Genomic DNA, 17,142 nt, shown 5'->3' with positions numbered 1-17,142 from the left:
ACTGATGTGGACCACTACCTCTGGCTGTTTACCCTCCCCCTTCAGAATGCCCTGCAGCCGCTCAGTGACGTCCTTGACCCTGGCACCCGAGAGGCAACGTACCATCCTGGTGTCACATCTGTGGCCCCAGAAACGTCTGTTCCCCTTGTGATGGATTCTCCTATCACTATTGCTCTCCCATTCTTTTTTTTCCCCTTCTCCCCCCAGCCCCTACCCCATGCCACTGAGCCACATATGGTGCCACAGACTTGGCTCTCGCTTGCATTTCCCTGAGAAACCATCTCCCCTAATAGCATCCAAAAGGGAAAATCTGTTAGAGAAGCAAATGGAGGCAGGGGATTCCTGCATTACCTGCCTAGTGCGTTTATTCTGTCTGGTGGCCATCCATTCTCTTTCTGCCTGTGCACTCTTTACCTGCAGTTTGACCACCTCACTGCTCATGCTATCCATGAAGATCTCAGCCCTGCAGATGCTGCTGCTCCTGATTCAGAACGTGGATTTCAAGTAGCTGCAGCTGAAGACATTTCCTGCACGCGTGGTCACCATGGGCACATGAAGTGTCCCTGACTTCCAAAATCGCACAGGAAGAGCATTCCACATGGCTGAGCTGCCCTACCATGACTTACCCTTAAATTATTCCCTTTACTTTTACTTCCTCTAGTTTAGAGAGTGTTAAGGACACTAGAAATACTCACCAAGTCCTACTTACTAAGGCTGCTGCTCTTCTTTCTGAGGAAAGATAGAAAATGAAAGGATCAGTTCCTTCCCTCTTTGCTGTGCTCCCTCACTCACCAAACCCAACTGAAGCACTCATGCAGCCCAAAGCAGCACTCCTGTGCACACCTGGCTATATCCTACCCTCTGTCTCCTAATGATACAACCATCATCCATTATAACTCCCTTTTTAATCAAATCCTTTCTCTGTGTGCACTGACTTCCTGTCTGCAAGCTGGGAAGCAAGCAGACAGTGGATTGAGTTTGAAGGGGCAAGGTGAGGTGGGATAGGGAAAAGTGAAGAGACACCTAATGGAGAGAGGCGAAAAAGGAGATTTATCAATTTTTCAATTGTTTAATGTGCTTAACAAATTTAAAGTTCATGCTTACAGCATGAAGTCACTTTTAGCAGCCTGGGTGTAGGAACCAGGCCTGGGGCTTGGATCATAACCAGTGTCCCACATTTTAAAGGATTGTCCGTTATTTTGACTGTTTGTCCCATGTCCCAAGGGACACCTTTTGTCCTGTATTTCTAAGGCATTCTATGAGAGGCTGATCCTGGGGGTTTCTGGGTTGAGGTTGAGTGACTTGAGCGAGACGGCAGAGAGATGATAACGTTGTCACTCAAGAAGATAAGTTGTAAGATTTATTTGATTTAATTCCCACCATCCCTGTTGATTATGGTCTCAAGGCTCCCTTCTTCACTCCCACCCTGACACTTGCCAAACCCCCACTAGCTAGGCCTCTGCTCACATGTTCACCAGCAGCCCGCACCCTCCCCAGTGGCACAGTCAAAGTGTCCCTTACTTCATTTCCTAAGAGTTGGTCACTCTGAGTGCAGGTCTGATGGGATTAGCAGTGTAATGCAGAGTGGAGCGGTGTATGAGAGATTCAGGTGTTAGCATGGGAGGGGCTCCAGCAATGGGGGATTGTGTCTTGGCTGTGGTAAACGGACAATGTAGCAGATATTTCTGCTATACAAGATCGTGTGTTACAAATACATTAAATAACAAGCTTTCATAATTCACTCTTTCCCTCCTTCCCTTGCAGCAAGTGAGGTAAACCCAGCCTGTAGTGCTGGTCTGATTGTTTGCTCAGAAAGTGCCCTGCGCCTACCCCTAGAAAATGTGGCCTACTGCTCTTAACAGCTCCCTTCCCCATACCACCCTGCAGTTCCCAGGTGAAGGAAGGAGATGGGAGGTAGAGAGAAGCAACACAGATGACAGATGGTAAAAGAGAACATATCCTTTGGTTCATTGCAGTGCCCAAGGATTCTGCTAAAATTTACAAATGTTGCACTAGATGTGCAATCTGCCAGTCACATCACATATCCTGTGTCACATTTTGGTATCTGTATACGTGCAAGTCTGTTAAAGCTGTGTAGCTCAAACACGCAATAGCAATGAAGGAAGAGGGCAGAAATGTACAAACCAATCACAAAGAAAAACAAAACTACAAAGAAAAAGACACACAAAAATTTGAGTATGAGGAGTTTTTATATCTGTTGTTAGTGGAAAGGAGAATGTGGGCAAATTGCCTGAAACATTTTTTTGAAAATTCTTCTGCTGCAACTTTAGTTTATCCTCCAAGCTGAATATTCCTTGCAGCAAATGAGTTGTCTAACATTTGTAAACCCGAATGTTGAGTTCATGGTTGTTCTTGACGCCATCAATCTCAGCTGCAGAATCGGCCTGGCACCTGAAATTTATAGAACTTGTTGCCCTTCAAACCCTCAGCATTTAAACATTTTGACCTTTAAAGGTACACAGATTCACTTTAAGTGAGTAGCATCGCCAGTTTTAGGTGGTTTCAGAGAAAGAGAAAGTCCTCATCATAAGTATTTTTTTGGTCATAAGCAGCAGACCTCGCCTTCAATGGAAGAATAACACCATATGCAGTACGTTTCTATCTGTCTAAGACATAATATCCTCTTGGCATGAACAAAATTATTGATTATTTTGATTGTGTGATTGTGATTATTTTGGATGTGTACTTGCGATGCCATGGCTTACAAGGCAATGGGCCTAGTGCTGGAAAATGGGACTAGAATAGTTAGGTACTTGTTTGACCGGCGCACACTCGATGGGCCGAGGAGCCTTTTTCTGTGCTGTAGACCTCTATGGCTCTAAAATCACAAGACTTGCACTAGTTCCAATATACTTTAAAATTTTCCTCTTGTTTTGAACAGGTTTCCTTTTCCAAGAATGGAAAAAAATATTATCAGAGTGTGTCACAGCTGGAAGTATCTTGGCAGTGCAGTCACTGTTTTATAGGGAAACATTGTAGCCAATATGCTTACAGCAAGATCCCACAACAGCAATGAGTTAAATGACCAGTTCATTTGTTTCTGGTGACGTTAGTTGAGGGAAGGCCCCACCTTCTCAACCTCACCCCTCAGGTTAAACTCGCCACCTGTCATCTCTCTCTAATAAGAAAGCAGTCTATTATCCTCCGGGAATACGGTGACTTTCATTGTAAGATCTTTTACATCTAATTTAACAGGCATTCAGGGGCTTCATTTAACGTCTCATCTGAAAGTTAGCACATCTGACTCTGCAATCCTTCCTCAGCACTAGATTAACCTAGGTAAGGGGTATCAAACATGTATATAAAAACAAAAAACTCCAGATGCTGGAAATCCAAAACAAAAACAGAATTACCTGGAAAAACTCAGCAGGTCTGGCAGCATCGGTGGAGAAGAAAAGAGTTGACATTTCGAGTCCTCATGACCCTTCAACAGAACTGATCTTTCTTTACAAGGAGAGGGAAATATAAGCTTATATTTCCCTCTCCTTGTAAAGAAAGATCAGTTCTGCTGAAGGGTCATGAGGACTCGAAAGGTCAACTCTTTTCTTCTCCACCGATGCTGCCAGACCTGCTGAGTTTTTCCAGGTAATTCTGTTTTTGTATCAAACATGTAGCCCATTTTAAACCAGCCTGTGAACTTTGAACCAACTGGTTCTGCTTGCTGCTGTGGCAGTAGAAGAAGGATGTGGATGGGAAATGCTGTTTGGCTCTCTTGTATCATCCAGTCATTGGAAACCTCTTAAATTAGATACCTAGATTATAATTTCTCATTTGCTGATGTCCCGTGGTGATTTGTAGTCTGGTCTCTCGATGTTTCCTGGTTGATTGCAAGATAGATGAGTGCGCCTTTAGAGCGATGTTTAAAAATTTGGAGTGTACTTTATTTTGGGTAGGGGATACAGCAGTAAATATAACTAAATTATTGGTTTTGCAGATTTATTTGTAAGTTGTTTATAATGTGCATCTTATTTATGAAGCAATTCTACCAGTGCCTTTTAATCTAATGAGACAAGTGAACTGTGGAGTATCGCAGGGATTGGTGCTGGGACCCCAGCTATTCACAAATATTAATGATTTAGATTAGGGGGCTAAATGTAATATGTCCAAATTTGCAGATGAGACAAAGCTGGGTGGGAGGGTGAACTGTGAGGAGCATGCAGAGATGCTTCAGGGTGATTTGGACAAGCTGAGTAAGTGGGCAAATGCATGGCAGATGCAATATAATGTAGGTAAATGTGAAGTTATCCACTTTGGTAGCAAAAGCAGGAAGGCAGATTATTATCTGAATGGCTATAAATTGAGAGAGGGGAATGTGCAACAAGACCTGGGTGTCCTCGTACACCAGTCGCTGAAGGTAAGCATGCTGGTGCAGCAGGCGGTAAAGAAGGCAAATGGTATGATGGCCTTCATAGCGAGAGGATTTGAGTACAGGAGCAGGGATGTCTTGCTGCAATTGTACAGGGCCTTGGTGAGACCACACCTGGAATATTATGTGCAGTTTTGGTCTCCTTATTTGAGGAAGGATGTACTTGCTATAGAGGGAGTGCAGCGAAGGTTTACCAGACTGATTCCTGGGATGGCGGGACTGTCACATGAGGAGAGATCGAGTCGGTTAGGATTATATTCACTGGAGTTCAGAAGAATGAGGGTGGATCTAATGGAAGCCTATAAAATTCTAGCAGGACTAGACAGGGTAGATGCAGGAAAGATGTTCCCAATGGTGAGGGAATCCAGAACCAGAGGACACAGCCTGAGGATATGAGGTAGACTATTTAGGACTGAGATGAGGAGAAATTTCTTCACCCAGAGAGCAGTGAGCCTGTGGAATTCTCCACCACAGAAAGTAGTTGAAGCCAAAATATTGTATGTTTTCAAGAAGGAGTTAGATATAGCTCTTGGGGCGAAAGGGATCAAAGGGTATTGGGAGAAAGCGGGAGCAGGCTATTGAGTTGGATGATCAGCCATGATCATAATGAATGGCGGAGCAGGCTCAAAGGGCTGAAAGGCCTACTCCTCATAGTTTCTGTTTCTGTTTCCTGCAGTAAACTTCCATAGACGTCACTGTGGCTGCAAGCTGCAGGGAGGCAACCATCTTTGATTTGCTCCTAGTTTCACCACAAACTTATAGCACTGAACTGCCTGTGAATTAGAGTTTGAATTCTGTTTACTGTGAGAAGTAGCTGATTATTTACACTAAGTTGCTGGAGATTTCATGGATTAGTCACAGCACATTCTAGAAAAAACATATCATTTTTCAGTATTTTTCCCACCTCCCTTTCTGTGGACCATTCGAACTAGAAGGATTGCTCAGCCATTGGAAGTTCTGATTGCCTGTTGCATGTGTGGACACTCGTTCACATTTAGGGTGCAATCACTGTTGACAGGACGATTAGAACTTCCATTTTATATGTAGCAGTCCTCTTGATCTGAGGACATACCAGAGTAGTTTACAGACAATGTAGTTACTACAATGTAGGAAATACATCTTTATTTCTATTTTAAAAACGTCTACTAAATTTGATCCAGGGTGTTACATCAGGCTAATATGAGTTAGACACCCCTCACCTGGATTATGTACTTAAGTCCTGGAGCGGGATCTGAAAGTGATGTGGTTATTAATAATACAGCAGCACCCCTTTGACGTCGGGAGTGATTAAGTTCTTGAATGTACTGCCTGAGAGTATGTTGGAGGCTGGTTCAATTGAGGAATCCTGAAGGGAATTGGGCAATTATTTGATAAGGAGTGTGCAGGGTTACAGGGAGAAGGCCGGGGAATGGCAATAAGTGAATGGCTTATTCGGAGAACTGGTGCAGATGTGATGGGCCGAATGGCTGCGTCTTGCGCTGTAATAATTCTGAGAGATGTAAATGAACACCTGACCAAATGAATGAGGCCCTTTGAAACAAACTGAAAAGATTTGAGAGATGCCAGTGTAGTCCAAGTCAGTAACCCAGCTGATATGTTCAAATTATGTCAACAATGGGAAAAGCTTGGGTTCATTCTTGTTCATTTGTAGCACTGATCCCGGAATTTATAATCTGTGATGCAGGTTGATAAAAAATATACAGGCATACAGTAGTAAACTTGCTGGCTTTGTGTCACTGGTTGAAACCGAATAGTTATGAAGATTGCGGTGTAACTGAAATCGAGGATAGTTAGCTGATTAGAGGATTTCAATATGTTGCTGATATACCTTGTGCACTCTTGTTCTTTAATTAACCTGCCTGTTCACTCATTCCTTTCAGAGGGTTAAGGTTAGAGAAGGGCATTCAGGCAGTGAAGGGACAGGGGTGGGGGAGACGTTCTCTTCATAAGTTTATTCCCTCATTTCTCGGGTTTTATTTCGCTGACATCTGCCACTTTCAATCAACTCAAGCTTTGCATTGATATCCATCCAGTTTTTTTTTTGCCATCATCTACGCCCCAGCTGGGCTGCCATTAAAGGTCAAGACATGTAATTATTATTTACAAGAGAATATATTGAGTTGAAAGTGTTGTCATGCCCAGCTTCAAGGGACCCTAAAACTTAGATCGAGTTTGTGTTGATTAGGCCCGAGACAAAGCCTCTGTTAGATTTAAGTTTAGGCATTTAGATTTTAGCTTAAAAATATAGATTTGATTGTTCAGCCTATTAGGGTAACATGGAGAGACAATATAAAATAAAGGCTACAACTCTAAAGGGGATCCAGGAGTAGAGGGACTTGCGTGTATATGTGAATAAATCATTGAAGGTGGCAGGGCAGGTTGAGAGAGTGGTCAGTTAAGCAGACAGTATCCTAGGCTTTTTAAATAGGGGTATAGAGTACAAGAGCAAGGAGGTTATGTTGAACTTGTATAAGTCACTAGTTCAGCCTCAGCTGGAGTGTTGCATCCAGTTCTGGGTGCCACGCTTTAGCAAAGATGTGAAGGCATTGGAGAGAGTGCAGAAGAAATTGATGATAGTGGTTCCAGGGATGAGGAACTTCACTTATGAGGATAGATTGTTGGGACTTTTTTCCTTGGAGAAGAGAAAGCTGAGAATGGATTTGATAGAGGTACTCAAGATCATGAGGGGTCTGGACAGAGTAGATAGAGAGAAACTGTTCCCACTCTCAGTTCCTTGCAGCGTGTTTTGCTGCTGCTTTTGGGGAGGTTTTAAGCTAACTCAGCAGAGATGTGGGAACCAGGAAATGGTATCAGAGAGGAATGCCAAGGTGCACAGTATACCGAGAGAGGTAGATAGCAATAGAGTAGAGAATAGTCAGTTAATAGGTGGGGTCAAAGTAAAGGAGAAAGTAATAAAGTCTAAATCAGGGGTTTTGTGCATGTATGTGAATGTATAGAGTGTGGTAAATAAGATGGGGGAGTTACAGGCACAGATTGCCATGTGGAACTATGATGCTATTGCGATAATAGAAACCTGGCTCAAAGATGGGCAGGACTGGGTGTTAAATATTCCTCGATACAAGTTGTTCAGGAAAGTTAGGAAAGGATGAAAAGGGGGAGGAGTGGCAGTATTGATTAAGGAGAGAATTGCAGTGCTGGAGAAGGAGGATGTCCCAGAGGGGTTGAGGACAGAATCTACTTGGCTAGAGCTAAGGAACAAAAAAGGTGTAATTGCATTGCTCAGTGTGATTTATAGGCCACCAACTCGTGGGAAGGATGTAGAGGATCACATTTGCAAAGAAATTAGAGGTGCAAAAAATGTTATAGTTATGATGGTGCACTTTATTACTTGAATATAAACTGGAGTAGTAGTAGTAGTGTAAAGAGCAGAGAGGGGCAAGAATTCCTAGAGTGTATTCAGAATGTTTTAGCTCAATGAGGAATGAGGCACTGCTAGACCTGGTTCTTGGGAATGAGGTGGGACAACTACATAAAGTGTCAGTTGAGAACATTTAGGGGGCAGTGATCATTGTGTCACCAAAGCTTAGACTGGCTATGGAAAAGGACAAAGGACAGCCCAAATTAAGAATAATTATCTGGGGGAAAAGCCAACTTCAGTGGAGAAAGAACTAATCTGGGCCAAATAAATTGGAGTGAAAGGTTAGCAGGAAAAACAGTAGCTGAGCAATTGGCTATCTTCAAAGAAGAGAGCTTAGGCACAATCAAGGTATATTCCCTCAAAAGGGAAAGATAGGGAAAACAAATCTAGAGCTCCCTGATGACAAAGGATATCGAAATTAAGATAAGAAAAAGTGTGCTTATGACGTATGTCAGGTAGAAAATACGGTTGAGAACCAAGCAAAAGTGGTATGAGGAAAACCTTTTTCATGTAGCCTGTGGTTAAGGTCTGGAATGCACTGCCTGAATATGTAGTGGAGACAGGTTCAATCGAGTTCAATCAGAAGGGAATTAGATTGTTCTCTGAACAGGAATGTGCAGGGGTATGGGGAGAAGGTGGGAGATTGGCACTTGGTGAATTGCTCTTTTGAGTGTTGGTGCAGACATGATGGGCTGAATGGCTGCTTCCTGAGCTGTAGCAATTCTCTGATTCTGTGGAGTTAATTTACCATTACCTATGGTTTATTTGCTCAGTTCATGATGTGTGCCTTGTGTCCATTCAGTGTTTTACTGCTAGATGGTGCTCTTATGAATGCTATTACAACCTCATCATAGCTGGGAACAGTCTGCCCTCTATTGTGTTTTTAAAGTAATGAAAATTGTTTGCTTGGGACACAGTAAGAAGGAAAATTAGTGTTGCAAAAGAATATGGAATTTGACTGTCCTCTGAAACTTCAGTTTCTCCCATTCCAACCATGCCTTGGTGGCATAGTATGGTCATAGACCTTCACACTGGAGACACTTAGGCTGGGTAGGAATTTAAGAAATAGGATCAGGAGTAGACCTACAGTCTGCTCCACCACTCAGTATGACCACGGCTGTTCTTCGACTTCAACTCAATTTTCCCACTTGCTCCCCATTTCCCTTCATTCCCTGAAAGACCAAAAATCGGTCTACCTCAGCTTTGAATATACTCAATGATGGAGCATCCTTCAGGTAGAGAATTCCAAAGATTTATAAGCCTCTGAGTGAAGAAATTTCTCCTTATCTCAATCCTAAATGATCAGCCTTCTTATCCTGAGACTGTGAACCAGTGTTGTAGATTCCCCAGCCAAAGGAAACAAACTCTGTGTCTACCATGTCATGCCCCCTTCAGATTATTGTTTTCTTCAATAAGATCACTTCTCATTCTTCTAAATTCCAGAGAGTATAGGTCAATTTATTTAGGGTCTCCTCATATGATTGCCCTGTCAACCCAGGGACCAATCTTGTGAACCTTTACTGTACCATCTCCAATGCAAATATAGTGTTAAACATGGAGGCCAAAACTACACACAGTATTATAGGTGTGGTCTCACTAAAGCCCTGTACAATTGTGGCAAGACTTCCTTATTCTTGTACTCCAATGGTTCTAGACCCATCCAAGAGACAGAGACATATGCCAGGATATAGTCCCTGACCGTCACCCTGGAATTGGTGATGCATGTGGGGGTAAAGTGCTACAGGTGACTATAGTCCTTTGATCCCTTACCTAAGTAACCATTTCTTTTTATGTGAGCATGGAGAGATTGCTCCACAGAGAGCCAGCATGGCTTCGAAGAGCTGAATGGCCTCTGTGCTGTAATGATTCTGACTCTGCTGACAGTTGACTCTGTCACTCACATGTGCACCTTTTCTCATCTTCCAGAAAATGTAATTTGCACAAAAATCAGGAACTTGAATTGTAACTGATAATTTTTGTCCTCTTTTCATGTGAATTGACTCAGCATCAGTAGCCCGTGATGCGGAGCCAAATTGCATTTGGTCCACTGCTAACCTCTCTCTGCTGAGTGGAGGCTAGACTTTTATTTTTATTTTGGAATGGTGGAAGGGCTAGGAAAGAGTAAACCAAAGGCTGTCATCCATCCTACTACGGTACAAAAGCAAAACATTGTGAATGCTGGTGATCTAAAATGAAAACGGAGCACGCTGGAAATATTCAGCCGATCTGATAGCCTCTGTGGAGAGAAAAACACCAGAGTTAAGGTTTCAGGTCAATGACTTTTTATCAGAACTGGAAAACAGAAATGTAACAGGTTTAAGCAAGTGAAAGGTGAGAGGGTGGGAACAAAGCAAAAGAGAAGATCTGTGATAGGATGGAAGACAGGAGGGATTGAATGAAAAAAGGGTTGGTGATGCAAGGCCAAAGGGAGTGGTAATGGGATAAATAAACAAAAGATGTCCAAAGGAGATGTGAATGATAATGTTCAAAAGCTGCCACCCGAGAGCAAAAACTGAGTATTTCCAGAATTTTCTGCTTTCATACCTCCACAGTGGCCTTGGAGGAGCACATAGGACAAAGTGGTCCACTTGACTGGCAATCCATCCACCACCTTCAACATTCACTCCCTTCACCACCAACGCACAGTGGCAACAGTGTGTACCATCTACAAGATGCACTGCAGTAACTCACCAAGGCTCCTTAGACAGCACCTTACAAGCCCGTGACCTCTACCATCTAGAAGAACAAGGGCAGCAGACACATGGGAACCCCACCACCTGCAAATTCCCCACCAAGCCACTCACCATTCTGACTTGGAACAATATCACTGTTCCTCCACTGTGGCTGGGTCAAAATCCTGGAACTCCCTTCCTAACAGCACTTTTTGGGTATACCTACACCACATGGATTGCTGCGGTTCAAGAAGGCAACTCGCCACCACCTTCTCAAGGGCAATTACGGATGGGCAATAAACACTAACCTAGCCAGTGACGTCAACATCCTGTGAAAGAAGAAAAAGCCAGTATCCTAATTGGATTTAGATGTATATTGTTCTACCAGTCAAAACTCAGAGGGAAACTTCAATCTAATGCTGACTGTTGCTTATTTCATGTAGGTGTCTTTGCTAAGTCGTCTGGAGCGAGTTTTCCAAACGTGTTTTTCTCTGCCAGCTGTTAAGGTCACCAAAGAAGAACTCTGCTCTCTTGGGCAGCTACTGCAGTCTGGATTTGGGGAGGGAGAGCAGATCAAGACAAACAATGGGTAAGACTGTGGACAGTACACATTGCAGAGAATTCATTGAAATAAATTGGGAAAAGCTTAACCAAATGCAATAAAAGTAATGAATCTTGTTGCTAATAAAGGCTCTAAACATTGAGCTGATAAACTTTCTTTAATTCTATGTGACAACCAAAATGATCTTTGCATAGTGTAACAAAAATAAACCCGTTTCTGTTTGCTAAAAAAGAAGTAAATTAAAATCTGTAATAGAAGTGTGTTAGAGATCTATTCTAATTGAAATGCTTTGAGCAACAAATGCTTAATCTGCTGAGTCATGTGTTGTATTGTACTGAACAGCTTTGTGATTTCTTGTGGGTTGTGCAGAGAGTTGTTGTCTGTCTGGACTGAGCTGCAAGATGTGGAAGATGCTCATGGCCTGAGGTACCAGTGGGGTGGTTCGCACAGCAACAAAAAACTTCTGATTTCCCTGGGAATTGATACCAGAAATATAGTAAGTTATGGGGATTGGAGAAAAGGGAATGTATTTCATTTATTTATTCAAAGTAAAATGAGGCTTGTGTCGATGGAGCTCTGTTTTCTTCCAAAAAAACAAAAATACTTCACATGATTCATTCCTTTCTGAAGTGCATTGACTCTTGTAAGGGGCAAATGAATCATTCTGTAGCAACAGTGTTCTCATTGCTAATTGTGTGGGACAACCAATTAATAATTTTGGTGGTATTTGTTAGGAAAGGAGAGCTCCCTTGTTTTTGAAAACTACCATCAGCTGCAGGAATATGCAGTTATGACACAACTTTGATGTGTCCTCTGAAGTTTGGCACTTTTGACAGTGCGATAATTTATCAGTGCTGCACTGAAATTTCAGCTTAGATTATGAATTCAAATGTCAGTATGGAACTCAAACCCATAATTAGGTGGAAAAGCTGTCATCAACTGACCAAAGCTGACACTACTTCAATAAGAGCAAGACAGAAATTTATAGGTAAACCAATTTCTAATTTTAAAAAAACGTGTCCAACTTTTAAGTTGCTCATCAGGAATAGAATTCAAAATCGTTTATGCATCAGCTTGATGAGATTCAGGATCATTAAATACACTTTATTTCTTAAATGTTGATATTTTCACTTCATACAAGACTTAATAAAGTAACAATAAAGTAATTGTTTCTGTTTCAAAAGCTGTTTACAGGGCAGAGGAAGCAGCCTGTCATAGTTCCAGCATATGCATCTGGCCTGGTAAGTCCAGCTTTAAATTGTGCAATACGATATTTTAATCACCTTTATTTCAGCTTTGTACATGTGGAGGCACAATAGGACGAATGACTTGCTCCTGCACTGTGTAATTCTATCATTTTATGATTCTAATTTCCTGAACACCGATGCAAAATTTTGGCAAATATGGTAGGTGGAACAAATTTTATACGATTGGTCTTTCAAAATTTAAAATAAACTATATGTAGAAATCCTTTTGACAACCTGACATCAAGATAGATTTGTGGTAAACTGTGAAAATGACTATCAAACTACAGTAAGTGGCAGAGTCGCCTTATGTAAATTGCTTCACAGCATGAAATAGATTTAATTATTGTGTTGATGTAAAACTATCCATTCTTTACCGTGGATAGCAATTTAACACTGATTTCTGGAAAATTCATGATTAATGACAGGATTTGTTTATTTGACTATACACACAAAAGCATGGACGAAAATCGATTGCTGTCCTTGTTCAGGAGTTGTTTGATCCTCACATTATTAATATTTGAAAACAAAAAATGTTTGAATTCTCTGTTCAGCTTCTGTTTGCATTAATTAAATGCTCACAAATTTTGATCAAGCCGTTATTTGCACACTTTTATCAGATCACTCATCATTCTGAAAACTTTATTCAGCTCGTAACACAAAAAGTGAAAATAAAGTTGGCTCAACTGCTATCAATCGTCATTGATGTTATAGGCAGTATGGTATTGCAGTCTGCAATGATGGTGTTCCACAACTTGAACCAATCTCCTGTCACCATAATAAATGGGCCTACTTGATGCCTGCTCAATTTTTTTGCTTTTAAAGTCAGTTCCGATTTATAGGTAATGTAGTACAATCAGAAGTGTGAAGTGTTCTGAGTGTTTTCCAGAAATCTTAATATTCAGTAGTTGGGATAGGTATCACAAGTAACCCAGTCTATTTTTCATTTGTTACTAATGAGTTTTACTTAAGTCATTTGGTGAGAGCTTAAAAGATACATTTTGAAAGTGCATGCTGCTAACATGGATTCCCATATACTGAGAGCACATAATCAGGAGATTGTGTGCTCAGCTACTTTCCATTTATGCACTTGCAGAGAAAATGTTGGGCTCTGCATTCACAGTTTCCCAATTATGCACTACCACTCGGCGAGGCTTCATGCCAGGAGAATATAAATCTCAAAACTTCACATTTGGGTATACTTAGTTTGTGTACCTTAATTTTTTTTTTGTTTCAGGGCATGTTAGAACCCACCAAAGAACCAGTAAAACCAATATCAGCTGCAGAGAAGATAGCTTCAATAGGTCAAATACCAACCATAAGCGTAATGCCCTCAGAGATGTGTGCTTCTACGCCTGATCAAACCCAGGTAAGCATAAGTCATTCTTGTTTCACTGCTAAATGATATATTTATTGACTTATGGCCCCTTGCTGGTAAATAACTTTATTTACCAGTTAGTAAGTTGTGGGGGTAACGAGGGAGATTGACTCAGATAGCTTGCTTGATAGTTTCTGTTGCCTAGCTTTTTAAATATAACTTAGTTTTCTTATTCTTTCCACCTCACCATTTATTTCATCACTATTCCATTCCTGGCAGAATGGTGGATTGGAATCCTGTTCCAGGCTTGTAACAATGATTTTTACTTTTGTAACTGGCAGGGGTAACTGATCGCCTAACTCTGTCCTCTTGTGGAGAAATACCTTGCTTGTTTGAGAGCTCTCCATAGTAAAGAGGCGGAGATTGGAAAACAGAACATATGGAGAATTATATGTGTGACATATTCAACATTCCAATTGTACTTGTAACCATCCAAAGAAGCAATTAAGCTGAAAGTAAATTAAAAAGTGGCAATTCACCACTGTTTGTGATGCATACCAAATTTGAACAAAAATTAATTTGTACTATAAATTAAAGATATAGGGCAGAGGAGATGAACATTAGTTTATGCGTAAGGAACTGAAATTTTACATAGTCCATACAGGATCATTATATATAAAAAAACAAAATGCATTAATTATGAATGCAATTGCTTTAACACTATTCTAGAATATGAATGGCCTCTTTTTATTGGAACAAATTGCATTTGCATAGCACCCTTAATTCAGAAGATTCCACAGAATCAAATGGGCACTGAGCCAAGGGAGGTGCTATCAGGAGAGCTAACAACATTGGTCAATGATGTGGGTTTTTAGGAGAATCTTGAAGGAAGAGTGGAAGGTCAAACAGCGAAGTGGTTTGGTGGCAGGAATTCTGCAGCTGACAGGGCAGGGTAAAAAATGGGGGCTAGCACAAGAGGGCAGAGTCGAGGACAAAGTTTGGGTTGGTAGTGGGTTTGTAAGACCAGAGGAGGTTACAGAGATAGAGGCAGCAATGAGTCATGATGGAACTTATAATCAAGATGAGGACTTTAAATTTGTCATGTGATCGCCATTGTCAATGAAGAGGAGGGTAATGGGTGATTGTGACTTGGGGCACAGCAGAATTTTGGGAAATTCTGAAGTATACAGAGTTTGGTAGCCGTCCAGGAGAGCAGAAATAATTGAGTTTGAAAGTAACAATTTGTGGCTAAAACCAAAGATAACTTCAGTCTGAGCAATGTTAAGCTAGAGGAAATTGTAACTTATCCAAGACTGAACATCAAACAATCAATCTAATGAGACAGAGGAGGTGGAGGTGTTGAAATAGGGAGTGACATGTAGAGCTGAGTGTCATCAGCATATATGTGGAAGCCTGACACTGTAGATGTCACTGAGAGGCAGCATGTAGATGAAGTGGATGTCCAGGGTACTTTAGCAGCTCCAGAAGTTATTGGAAGGGCTGGGATAGAAGCGATTGCTCACGATGTTGTAGCTATGATTGGATGCTGAAGAATGGAGGCAGCCCCACTGAGCTGGATGATTGGAAAGACATGGGAGGAGGATGCTGTGGTTGATTGCCAGATTAACACTGAAAAAGTCCAGTTGGCTGACTCTGTTAATGATTTTGAGAGCATTGTATGCATCAAAACATTCAGATTTTGGTACATCCCAAAGCATTCATTCAACTTTCCTTCATGCATATTTTGGTTGAATTTTTGTCATTTTGGTTTATTTTTGTCATCCCAAATTAAGAATATAGGAAATTCCTGGTTGTATAAGAGCCTTTCAGTTAAGTTTTCTTCACCGCTATCCCCCAGCCAGCAGTCTGGTCCTTTCAAGTAAGGATCCTTACAGCATATATTTGTAATCTGGTGGATGCAAGAAAACAGCATCCTGGAGAGTTTTGCCCATATCCTTAGCTTTCTGTTTTAGGTGCTCCCCTTGTGCCTTGGGGAGTCAATCTCCAGGAGTGCCATGTCTAGACCAGAGGATCACAGAGGCAGTGCAGGTGGCGCATCCAATTCTTTAAACTTAGATTGTCAGGTTTGACTATGACTTCCGTTTTGTAAGGGCCAATGCATGTCAGATGGACAATACTGCTGTGGTTGTCCATTTGACCCTGCAGAGAAAATTTGCTTTTGGACTCTGCCTTGAGGCAGTTCATTTGACGTTTTTATATCTCAACCAGAAAACATCACTTTCTGCCTAATATTTGACAGAAAGCAATCACGCAGCTGTTCTCAATTGTGTCTACATGCCTTATGCAAACTCATGTAGAGAACGATCAGTAATGTGCAAGGTTTAGGGATCCTTGCATGTAGACATGTTTACCTCTCTGGCCAGCAATCAGTTTCCACACATTTGTTCCAGGATAAAAGCAACATAAGCTCAGAGGTTGAATGGCCTTGTTATGCATAACAAGCTTGCTCTATACCTTTTTCTTATTTTCCCCTCCTACTTCCTTAACTTAAAATCATGATTATGAATGCCCCATTTAGACCATGAAAGACGGATTCTCAGTCTCTTAAATCCCTTGCCCTGCAATCTCTTCTGCCAGACAGGAAGGGTCTGAAACAAAAACAGAATTACCTGGAAAAACTCAGTAGGTCTGGCAGCATCGGCGGAGAAGAAAAGAGTTGACGTTTCGAGTCCTCATGACCCTTCGACAGAACTTGCGTTCGAGTCCAAGAAAGAGTTGAAATATAAGCTGGTTTAAGGTGTGTGTGTGGGGGGCGGAGAGATAGAGAGACAGAGAGGTGGGGGGGGGGGTGGTGTGGTTGTAGGGACAAACAAGCAGTGATAGAAGCAGATCATCAAAAGATGTCAACAACAATAGTACAATAGAACACATAGGTGTTAAAGTTAAAGAGTTGGTGATATTATCTAAAAGAATGTGCTAATTAAGAATGGATGGTAGGGCACTCAAGGTATAGCTCTAGTGGGGTTTTTTTTATATAATGGAAATAGGTGGGAAAAGGAAAATCTTTATAATTTATTGGAAAAAAAAAGGGGGAAGGGGGAAACAGAAAGGGGGTGGGGATGGGGGAGGGAGCTTACGACCTAAAGTTGTTGAATTCAATATTCAGTCCGGAAGGCTGTAAAGTCCCTAGTCGGAAGATGAGGTGTTGTTCCTCCAGTTTGCGTTGGGCTTCACTGGAACAATGCAGCAAGCCAAGAACAGACATGTGGGCAAGAGAGCAGGGTGGAGTGTTGAAATGGCAAGCGACAGGGAGGTTTGGGTCATTCTTGCGGACAGACCGCAGGTGTACTGCAAAGCGGTCGCCCAGTTTACGTTTGGTCTCTCCAATGTAGAGGAGACCGCATTGGGAGCAACGAATGCAGTAGACTAAGTTGGGGGAAATGCAAGTGAAATGCTGCTTCACTTGAAAGGAGTGTTTGGGTCCTTGGACGGTGAGGAGAGAGGAAGTGAAGGGGCAGGCGTTGCATCTTTTGCGTGGGCATGGGGTGGTGCCATAGGAGGGGGTTGAGGAGTAGGGGGTGATGGAGGAGTGACGTCCTCCATCACCCCCTACTCCTCA

At 41.8% G+C, this 17,142-nt stretch overlaps 1 protein-coding gene across 1 annotated transcript in view; it reads left to right on the top strand.

The window, feature by feature from the left end:
* Positions 1-17,142, top strand: part of LOC121273421 (aftiphilin-like) — a 66,673-nt gene that overhangs the window by 30,659 nt on the left and 18,872 nt on the right. The window contains exons 3-6 of the mRNA XM_041180604.1: positions 10,882-11,027; positions 11,370-11,496; positions 12,185-12,241; positions 13,482-13,613. Coding sequence (XP_041036538.1) covers positions 10,882-11,027; positions 11,370-11,496; positions 12,185-12,241; positions 13,482-13,613 — 462 coding nt within the window. The remainder of the gene's footprint in view (positions 1-10,881; positions 11,028-11,369; positions 11,497-12,184; positions 12,242-13,481; positions 13,614-17,142) is intronic.

The sequence above is a fragment of the Carcharodon carcharias genome, chromosome 2 (genome assembly GCF_017639515.1).
Source record: "Carcharodon carcharias isolate sCarCar2 chromosome 2, sCarCar2.pri, whole genome shotgun sequence".
In the NCBI taxonomy this organism is placed as follows: Eukaryota; Metazoa; Chordata; class Chondrichthyes; order Lamniformes; family Lamnidae; genus Carcharodon; species Carcharodon carcharias.
The sequence above is the reverse complement of the archived record's forward strand: the minus strand, read 5'-3'. Positions and strand labels throughout refer to the sequence as shown.